Source organism: Lithohypha guttulata, assembly GCF_036872675.1.
Source record: "Lithohypha guttulata strain CCFEE 5908 chromosome Unknown scaffold_9, whole genome shotgun sequence".
NCBI classification, from domain to species: Eukaryota; Fungi; Ascomycota; class Eurotiomycetes; order Chaetothyriales; family Trichomeriaceae; genus Lithohypha; species Lithohypha guttulata.
The window spans coordinates 258,053-268,808 of record NW_027042758.1 but is presented as its reverse complement, the minus strand read 5'-3'; the positions used below and the strand labels follow the sequence as shown (position 1 = coordinate 268,808).

The following is a 10,756-nucleotide window of genomic DNA, read 5'->3' as shown; positions in this document are numbered from 1 at the left end:
TACGAAAGGAGGAAGATGAATGGTCCTACCAGGGGAACGCCACGAGGGACAGCGCCCAAGAAGAGAGGTCCGAGGCTTGTGATTGGCTGAGCGTGGCAGGATGGAGGAAAACAAGAACACAAAATCGGATATCTTTCATTTCATTTCGCAACACCACTGAGATGTGATGCATAAAGCAAGTGAGCGAACGGTGTTCTGGTCATTATATGCATGGACGTTGCGACAGGCGGACTGAAGCAGAAGCTGCCCGAGCCGCATGCAGAGCAACTGCGAGAAAGAGGTGATCATCTTCCGTTCGATTTACGTATCCTTCGACTTTACTTCTTTCCTCTTTACTCCAATTCGATTGTATAGGTAGAAGATTAGAATTTGTGGGCGGAAATTAGCATGATGATACGATTGTAGTAGCACCCTCTTAGCCTGTATTCGTTGATCTATTGAAGCAGAAAGTGACACGGAAAACCAATAAAAAGTGCATCGTTTCCTACTCGCCGGAAGTGGAGACCTCAACATCTCCGGCTCATTGATGGTAGCTACGCCTTGAGGTTGATCTTGCCGGCTCAAGAGTTTTGCGAGTCGCACTCCAGAAATGAACCGAATGAAGCGAGTTAGTGTATGGGAAATGGTCAAAACTCGACGAAGACCAGAACACGATCATTAGTGGAATGCCTCTGATCATAGTCAGTATCTCAAGGTGTACCCTCTTTGACAAGCACATGAACATCGAGAAAAGAGACTCTGCTACACGATTGCTAGATGAAGATAGCGTACCATCGAAGGTCGGGGAGCGAAAACGTTCGAGTGAGGATGGCTGTGTCGTTGATTGTCGGGCGAGTGACTTTTACCTTAGTCGTTCCGAGCTATTTATTACTGTCACCACTACTATGATCACGATATTCTCTGATGGTGGTAGCTCGTTCGGAGAAACGACGTGTTAAGTATTATTGGACTAGTTACGCGGTTTGCTTTCGTTTCCTCTGTCAAAGAAAGAACGAATGTAGGACTGTAGCGATTCAATATGTCATTGCTGTGGTTGTCTGACATTTGCAGTGAGATCTCGCATTGATGTCTTTTGTTCCTGGAGGACATTCCCACAGGCCACTGGTATAATCTTTCGCAAGTCTTGAAGGTCGTTGTCGTTGAGATGCAAGTCCAGTGTTTGCTCAAGAAGTGATATGGTGTTGCTTTTTAGACGATTGCCACGCGCAGGTACAACGCGAAATAAAAGATCTCTCGCCGATTCTGCGTAATTGACACGAAGACTTGGACCGAGGTTGCTGATGTGGACCAAGGCGTAGACTCGATCGCGAGGGTCTCCAGATTGATAGTGTTGGCAGCTTTCAAGTAAGTCCTCAAACCTGATTCGCAAGAGCTCATTCCAGTGGTGACCTGAACGTTGGGTGGATCTTGCAAGGTGCAGCAACGTCTCCATATGCTGGGACACGGGAACTTCGTAAAGGCCACGGTCTTTCATCGTTGGAATATTCGCGAAATACGTTTTTGCAAACGATGATAGAGGAACAGTCCATGAACCTAGTTGCAATCTTATCTCACGAGCCAACAGAAGTTCTTGTACGAGCCACCCACGCGTCGAATATTTGTGTTGCGCTATTTCTTCGAGTACAGCTATGTTGTCAGCAAGTCCAGGCTTATGCTAGTACTGTTGCGAGCTTTGTCTCCCAGCACCGGCTTGCAGTTGTATAGTACCGGGTACACTCGAGTCTGGTGAAGAACGCCCAACTTCGCTGTCTTTTCCAGTCTCGAAGAGAGCGACTCCATCCAGTAGCACTAAAACCTGTGAAGCCTGTCGATATATCTCCGGCATAAACTTGACTTGGTGGTGTTTTTCCTGCAGGTCGTGCTGGAGTATACATATCGCATCTATCCAGAAAAAGGTATTTGTGCCTTCGGAGCGTTTGTACTGCAGGAACACGTATACGTTCTGCGGGATCTTTACTTTATCACTGTTGAGCCAGATATCGTGATATTGTCTATCAGAACCCCACTCATAAGACAACGCTGTATACTCGGCGGTTCGGAGAGCTGCATTTGACAGTTGGAGCTTGATGATGGACTGGTCCTCTGTTGGTAAGACTCGGATCAACCGTATCTTCATCTGTGCCTTGGTAAGCTGATTGTAAGCAGGAGTCTGTTCGTGATGCTGTTTTACATAGATTGGCACACCATCTGTTCGTACATACGATTCGATAGAAGGCAATTCAGAAGCCTTGACGCGGGCATATTGAGCGGTCGATGTCGAAATTCTTTTGAGATATATGCCAACTTGAGTGTTGCTACTCAGATCCATACAGTGCAGCCTTGCAACGAACAAGCTATCACCAGCATCCTTGAGTTGAAGCGAGATCATTAACTCATTGTTTGTCACAGTAAAAGGTACCTCATGCTCAAGAGCGTGGTACTGAACAATGCTGCGAGACGAGCGGAACGCTGATGGATGTGAGGCAAGCAACCCACTGAGAATGTGAGCGTCGCCGCGGCCGGACAATGACTGGAGTCCTTCGTCTGCCCATGCAAAGATTGCCTCGTCATCAGATTCATTCATGATCTCCCTTTGCAGCCTCAAAAAGACTTTTCTACCTTCTCCATACAGCAGAGGCATGTTGACCGAGAAAATGCCCATCAAAGAGTAGCCCATGTCCTCGGTTCTGGACGTCGTCCGGTCAGCGGTGGGCACATGTTGTGTCGATAAAAGCAGCAGTGCTGAGCTTTCCGAAGTCATAAATTCGATGTTTGAATGGTACAGTGCCTCTGAATCGTGCTACGTATACCTTGCCGATTGTGCGACTCACGACATTGCAACTGAGCAAGGCAATACTCAATTTGCTGGTAGACAGTGGTAGAAGCGAAGGTGGACACTTCGAGAGCCTTTAGCGCCACGCAATTTGGTCTTCTGCTCTTCTAAGTGGAAGGCTATCGGACGGAAGGACGAGTTCAGTCTTGCAAAAATGATATCTGGCATATCAAGTATCGAAGTCAACGTGGTGACTGGCATGATATCGCTAAATTTAATCAGTGTAGCACAACGGATGAGTCGGGCGCAGATGTAGTTGTAGCCATCCGCTAAAGCACGCTGAGCAGCGCCCTGCAATTTCGAATATGCTGGCTTCTTGTGTTAATCGGCCCCAATGTACAATGAGTTTTTGACGGTATCAGAGAATGATTGGTCGATCTCTTCGATGTCTATGAAAAGGATCCCGCGGTTAGTGTCTTCGTGCCAACGATGAGGCAAAATCGTGGGGCATACGAAAAGACTGGGGAACTGTGCCCCGAAACTTTCCGGCCCGGACATTACTTGCTGATAGATGAACAGGTATGAAATGTAGCCAACGAGATTGCTCTGCATTCTGACCTTTCGTAGAATTGTACAGTATAGCCATAGCATAAGAGAGCAGTCCCATAGCAGGAAGTACTGCGCGCGTTGTGATATGGTTCACAGGTTTTGTATTACGAAGCCCTGGTCTGTGCCTGTATACAACCTTTTCCATAGTCGTAGGGTCCTGCTAGATACGTCAATTCCTATGCTACATAGGGCCTGTTCCTCAATGCCTAGATCAGTTTTGCTAACATCGCCTTGGAATGCGGAATCACAACCCGATTGTATAACTCAGTCCCGTAATAGATAGCATAATCGTCATATGGGTCACGGTCGGTCAAGTCAGTCGCGAATTGCCAGAAACTATCGTACGCAATATCAGTATCAAGGATGGTCTGGTGCCATTGCTGGAGGATCTCAGTCTGATTTGAGACTGTGGATTTCACACCATACTCCTCCATAACGATGGGTTTGCCGTGCTTTTTGGCCAACGCGGCATGGTCTGTAGATACGGGTAAGCATGAGAACATTGTGGTGGTTTATAAATGAAATTTACCTGTAATCCATTTGTTGCCCCAGTCAGATGTGTAGCCCCACTGATCATAGTACATGTGTACAGTGCCGTAGTCGAGCGTAGGAATATTCAGGTTGGCCTCAAAATCGATTCCTTCGATGCAGCTGTATGCGTAGTCTTCACCTCCGCAAAGCCAGCCCTCATCTCCAAGACTGACGCGGGTGTTTGGATCCAACGATTTTATCAAGCGTGACACGTCGTGCGCCCATTTTGTGATAACACTGGTAGAGCAGTTCGGGCAACGAGGCTCATTCGCCAATTGCCAGGAGAAGATAGCAGGAGAGTCCTTGTATCGCTGAACGATAAAGCTCACGTAATTCTTGTAAGCTTCTTGTGCACCAGGATCAGTCCAGAAGGTGGTCTTGTTGCAACCAAAGTAGTTGCAGTATGTGTTGATGCCGCCGAGATCATCCCAGTTGTTCAACATAGGGAGGACCAGCTGGACCCCATGCTTCTCTGCTGAACGAACAACAGAATCCAATCTTGGAATGCCGTTTGCACCTTCGTTGATGGTAATCGTCATAGTGGTATTGTCGAGATACTGGAAGTAGACAGGCTGATCCACTCCGTTGTTGGTGTTTCCAAACCCCCATACACGGGTCACCTTCAAATCACTGGCAGCGATCTCTGCTAAAGCACGATCGACGTCATCGTCAGATAAGATGTGACTTAGCCACCAGGTGTTGGTGCCCGCGAAGTACTGCTTTGCGCCGTCGATCTCAAAAACTGGAGCAGAGCTGGTAGACGTTGCAGGCACAGCCTGTGGCAGAGCTGTAGCAATCGCGGACGCTGCGAGGAGGGTCAAACTCGTTCGTAACATCGTAACAGCCAAGGAACTGGGTCCAGGACCACTCTCATATGGTAAGACGAATGATCTGATCGTGGCGTGCCATCTTCACTGTCGCGCTTTTGTGAATCTTATACATGCATCAGAGATGCTACCATCGGGACCGTGCTGCATTCGGATCGCAAGGTCGTGGAAGAGTGCGTAAAATACCGAGAATAGATTGACCCATGACTCCACGGGGTAACGGGGTGAATCTGGATGATCCGCATGTTGTACAGTATGGTTCGCGTCATTCGCGATATTGGCTGCATTGCAGATCACTGCCAAGATGGTGGGTGTCTGGCTGGTCTCCGGACTAACCGAATTAAGCTCGGACCGGGATCTCTACACTGTACGTACGTTGATCTGCCACTGCAATCAGTCTTATGAAACACCAGTCAACGAGGCTAGAGGCTCTGTGAGCTGTACCTATTCCGGTGCGAACAGCACTTGGATTTGCTGTCTTGACCGATATCGAGACGGGACGATGACTCAAAACAGCTCCCGTTTACATGTTCTGCTCACCATAACCGAGATCGTAGGACTAAGATCCAGTAAAATATACTACAGACACCATCATTCGGTATATCAATACGTGCTGAGGTTTTCGTACACAGCCACCTTATCGTTTTTTTTCGAGCTATGACCAAGGCGGACAAGGCAGACCTCATATAGGAGAGGCATCTGGCGATGTCCTGACAATTTCAAGACGTAAGAAAATGTTCGACACATGGACACTTTAGTTACTAAACGTATCGACAGATTGATCTCATCCTGCTCGGCGCTCCTAAGTGAGCTTTAGCCTCACACATTCGTGTTTCATGTCAACCATAACGCTTCATACTGGTTCGAGCCAATTTCTAGCAATAACCTCCGTTGTGTTTCCCGTAATCTTGCGGAGAACCCAGTGTTATTCTGCATTAGAATCTCGCTGCTTTGGTCCGCGTTCTTGTGATTTTATGATATCTACTCAATGATTTGGTCGTAAGGAGAGCTGACTCCGACCCCTGCGGAATATCTACAAGCATGAGCATGATTAGGAGACCTCTGATACATGTCGATCGCTCCGCTAACTCATCACTGAAGAGGAGAACCTTGCTGAAGAGGAGTGGAGGCTAGCATTTGTGAACATGATCGATTTGAAATCAAAAATATAACAGAATTTGCAGCGTAGAGCTGTGTTCATGAGCGCGCTATGTATGTGTTGACCGATTCATCATCGCTCCTCGCTGACAGATATCTATCCTGTGCTCCGAATTAGACAGCTCGATGTCTAGATCAGCAGAGAGGTATAACAGCAGAATCAAGCATCCGTCTCTCCACGATCGGTGGTGATACCAATACCCGAATGGATGATGACTTCATGACGTTTCATGGACGCCTTGACCGGCTTAGCCGCCTTAAAAATCTCATCAAGCTCTTCAAGAGAACGTCCCTTGGTTTCAACAATTGCCTGCCACATCAGTCCCCACTGCACAAAATGAAGAACCAAAAAGACGGTGTAAGTTCTCCACCCTATGTTTTGCAGAGCCACCGGTGTGGCATAGGTATTTATGAAACCCGAGACACCGCTGAAAAGGCTCGATGTAGCCATGCCTTTGGCGCGAATGTCGGTGCGCAAAACTTCGGTAGGATACAGGGCTTGCAGTGGAGTCCAGCAGAAGGACCAAATGATTCCGTAGAGGAAGATCATGGCAATGAAGGCATACCCGGCCGCCGTGCTAACATGGCCATCGGCTTTGGCAGCAATCACATTAATGGGGATGTAGACTATGCCTGTCAAGAAGGTACCTGGAAAAAGAGTCAGTCATTGCATGAGCCAATTGCGAGTCACTTACCCCAAAGGAACAATTGACGTCTCCCAAAACTTTCAACGCAGAACGATCCAGCCGTGCCGCTGAGGAACCCAAAGATGACGTTGACCCCGTTCAAGAGCAGCTGCTGGGACGAGCTTGTGATGCCGACATTCTCTAGAATCACTGGCAAAAAATAAGTGATGACTGAGCCGCCGATAAACTGGCTGAATACAGCAACCAAAAATACCAAGTACATCCTGTATAGGTTCTCTTTGTTATTGACGAGCATGCGGTAATCCCACCACTTTTGCCCAGCCTCAATCTCAGCTTGAGTGTTGATTTGTTCGTGCATCTCATCGATTTCTAGATTTACGACGGCCGAGTCGGGATTACCAGCGCCGTGGTATTTGATGAGGACCGCGCGTGCTTCGTCAGACTTGCCATGGAGGGTCAGCCAGCGTGGACTTTCGGGGATAAACCAGACAAAGCACAACACGATGAGGGCTGGCACGATCTGGATCATGATAGGAATTCTCCAGGACCAGTTGGTGGTGAGTCGACCAGTGCCATAAGCGGTCCAGGTGGATGCTGCAAATTGTCAGTTGAGCCGCTACTTTGGCCGTCTAAAACTCACCTAAGGACCCAATATACCATCCGAAGACATTGTATAGGCCAGAGAGCGCGCCGCGCCACGAAGGATAAGCGAATTCCACAAGATAAATAGGAGCAGCTGTCATCGAGAGAGTGCAGCCGAATCCCAGGAAGAAGCGCCCTGCCATGAAGGTGCCGATATTCATGGCTGCAGCTTGTATGACCGCACCGATGATAAGAAACACTGAACCACAAGCCATAGCTTTGCGACGACCCAGACCATCAGAGGCAGGGGCTGCCACGAAGCAACCGACTATCTGACCAACATTGTACAAGGCAAAGACAGCACCGATTGAAGCGCCCTGCATCGAGGTGCCAAAATAGTCATGGAAAGGATCCATAGCATTGACAGATGACATGATGGTGCCATCGAAGCCGTTACCACAGTTATCTGATCATGTTAGTTCTGGTGCTAGGACTTTTCGGGGGCTTGCTCGTACTCATAGTGACAAGTGCAACGATCTGTCGATCTGTTAATATCCACGGTCCATGACGAGGAGCTGGCTGAACTTACTGCGTAAAGCTTGAGCATGGTAGCAGCCCATGGGGACTGATTGTCTTTGGCAATGGCATCGCTGTAGGCAACGTTGAGTACGCGAGTTTCTTTTGCTCCAACAGAGCTAGCGTTCGGCACTTTGTCGACGTGCTCAGTCGTTTGAGTGGTCGCTGTTTCTTTCTCCATAGCGTGGTCTTTCTCCATAGCACGCGCAGTAGATATGAATCCGGGGAAAATGGTAGAGCTGGAGAAGATGAGACAGAAAAGGCAATGTGTGCATGTTGTAACATATGTACACTTGCTAGAAGACCCAGGTGAGCTTAACCAATTCGGTACCGGGATCAGCGGCTCATTTCAGAGTCGGCGTACAAAAGGCTCTGGACACTTCAGACAGCTCCGCAATACTTCAGGTTCAATCGTGCAGCTGATCAGCCTAACTGAAGACAGTTTGGTGTGTCTAGACTGATCTTTGTTTTGTGCCGCACAGCTGGGGCGATGCAAATCACCGGAAGACCCCGCCAGGTGCGGAACCGGCGCTTGTCCTTTTCAAGACAGACTCCGTATTCGGGACAATTCAACGGCACGTGGAGCAGGACGAAGTCGGTGCTCCGAATGGCCACATATCATACTGAAAGAGAAGACATCGCTTGTGTCATTCATCACGTGTGCGAGTCTGTCATGGTTCGACCATACTGTAGCACCTGTATCCGGGGTAAGACGTGATGCGCAGAGGAAAATGATTCGTAGTATAGTGGAGACCTAGAAACTGGAGTGGCGAAGACTCTCTATAGGAACATGAAAGCTCTCTGGCTGGTCGATGTAGGACTGTAAAATCATTGCAGAGGATATGTCTATACCATATGATGATCAAAACCCCGTTCGGGGTGTTATCTTCTGCCTGACTGCCTCGTTTGTAGGCCTAACAACATGAGTAGAGCTAGGCAACAACAACCGTCTATAGCGACGCTAAGACGACTTTTGAGTCCTCAGACTTTCGCTGTATATCGTAACAACACGGCTTCTCCTTGCAGATACAGCCTGACAGATATGGCGAGCGGCGACTGAAACTTGGTAACCAGATCGCTGGATCATGAGGTAGTTCCACTCAAATCTGCGTGGTACTCGTGACAGCACTCTGACAGCTCTCGAAAGGTTGTCATTCGATTACAATGGAACACGATCAAGGCTTCCCGACAATGCAGGCTCCGGAGCAGTAGCTGTTTTCACGACACCCGGGTAGATGAGCCTCGAAAGTTTTACCATTCTCGCTCCGAGATGTCAAACCCTAAAACGTCAGGCTAGCCCTAAGTAGCACGATCCTTGAGGTCCGATCTCTTTTGGGAACGGAGTCTTCTTACCTTGATGCCTCAGGCATGTAGTTCTCAGAAATGTCCGCTGGGTTTGACATAAGTGATTTCAAGGTGTTGCACAGATCAGAACATTGCTTTGGTCAGAACGCGCCTGGAATGCTGCTTTTAGGAGCCTTGTGCGTTTTTCTTACCTGGAAATCTTCTCGAGCTATATTCGTCCCCAGACTTTGCATGCTTCGATCCGGGCTCGCATTCATTGTCGCACCCTATCTCGACGTCTTTCTCGAGCAACTATCCTGGCCTTTCATGCTATACTGATGTCGACTCAACCATCCAACCTCGCCAAGACAACGGTGAATGCAAGCATGTTGTCACGAAGTCTTCATGTGAATGAGAGAAACGTTAATGCTGTCGCTGCTGCCACCCCACCGCCTCCACAGATCCTTCTCTTCGGCGACTCAATTACCCAGGGTGCGTTTGAGTTACAGGCCAGGCTCTCTATGCACTACACTCGGCGGCTTGATGTTCTCAACCGAGGCTTTGGTGGGTATAACTCTGCAGCTGGCCTGGTGTTGCTTTCGTCGTTCTTCCCAGCCATCGCACCCTCACGAACGAACGCACGTGTTGCGGTCCTGATAGTGGCATTTGGTGCCAATGACTCCTGTAGTCCTGGTGAGCCCCAGCACTGTTCTGTTCACGACTTTAAGGAGAACTTGCGATCTGTTGCCAGCTACAAGGGAGTAGAGCTACACAATACACACGTAGTGCTGTCGACTCCACCCCCTGTGGAGGAATATCGACTGCCGCATGATGGCCGGAGTCGGGCGGAACGTGTCGCTAAGTACGCAAAAGCAGTTAGAGAGGTCGGTAGGGAGCTGAGACTCCCAGTGATTGACCTCTGGTCTGCGCTTCTAAAAGATACTGGTTGCAACCTTGCTGCCTGTGGAGAGAATGAATCCGTTGTTCCAGGAAGTATGAAGCTGACCCCTAGTACGGAGCTTGGGAGATTCCTCCGAGATGGACTGCACTTGAATGCTGATGGTTATGAGATTTGGACCAAGGAGACTCTGCGCATCCTGAATGAAGAAGTCAAACCTTGTAACTTTGACGAGCCAGAATGGTATCCAGAATGGGTACACTTTCATCCATCAACCGAGCCAGTGTTTCGAGTGACTGCAACGTAGTGATATGAAATATAGACACATTATGATAGAGTGCTTTCAGCTAATGATAAAGGCTTGTGTATTTGATTCGGCAAGTGTTTGGTTCACCATCGACTAAAACACGAAAGATTGGTCAGCGTGGGAGAAGTACCATGGCGCATCTGTGTGATATGAAGTAAGAACCTCGCTACTAGTGTCATCAATGTTTTTGTCTCCAGAGCCAGTCACTTTGAGGATATCAGCCAGAGTGCACTCAATGCCGGCTGAAAAGGACTACACGTCCGTGAAAGTCATCTTTAGTGCCACATTACTCTACTGCTAACATATGCCCATGACACTAGCCATCAGAGAGACTGTGTCGATCTTGAACGAGATTTCAGATGTGGCGAACAGAGCAACGGGCAATCCTACAAAACTCGTAGCTCGAGGGATTTGTGCCTGGTCAACCTACCGAGAAGCCTGACTGATTGAGAACGGCGAGAAACTCTAGATCATTTGGCTGAAGATGACTGGCTTGCAGACCTCGTAGCGGACGCTGCCGTTACGATGAGTATAGCTCGCGGCACTTCATTGCTGTAGATACTCACGCCAAGTATTGTCACGGGC

The 10,756-nt window shown here is 48.6% G+C and overlaps 2 protein-coding genes across 2 annotated transcripts; both read right to left on the bottom strand.

Moving 5' to 3' along the window:
* Positions 1 to 3,567: 3,567 nt before the first annotated feature.
* LTR64_008436 (uncharacterized protein) lies at positions 3,568 to 4,728 on the bottom strand (the record flags this gene model as incomplete). The annotated part of the gene is made up of 2 exons (XM_064902750.1): positions 3,568 to 3,836; positions 3,891 to 4,728. 2 exons carry the CDS (start codon positions 4,726 to 4,728, stop codon positions 3,568 to 3,570), a joined length of 1,107 nt encoding a protein of 368 aa, XP_064750889.1.
* Positions 4,729 to 6,037: 1,309 nt separating this feature from the next.
* LTR64_008435 (uncharacterized protein) lies at positions 6,038 to 7,863 on the bottom strand (the record flags this gene model as incomplete). Its single annotated transcript, XM_064902749.1, has 5 exons — positions 6,038 to 6,525; positions 6,573 to 7,118; positions 7,165 to 7,572; positions 7,622 to 7,643; positions 7,696 to 7,863. 5 exons carry the CDS (start codon positions 7,861 to 7,863, stop codon positions 6,038 to 6,040), a joined length of 1,632 nt encoding a protein of 543 aa, XP_064750888.1.
* Between the last annotated feature and the right edge of the window lie 2,893 nt (positions 7,864 to 10,756).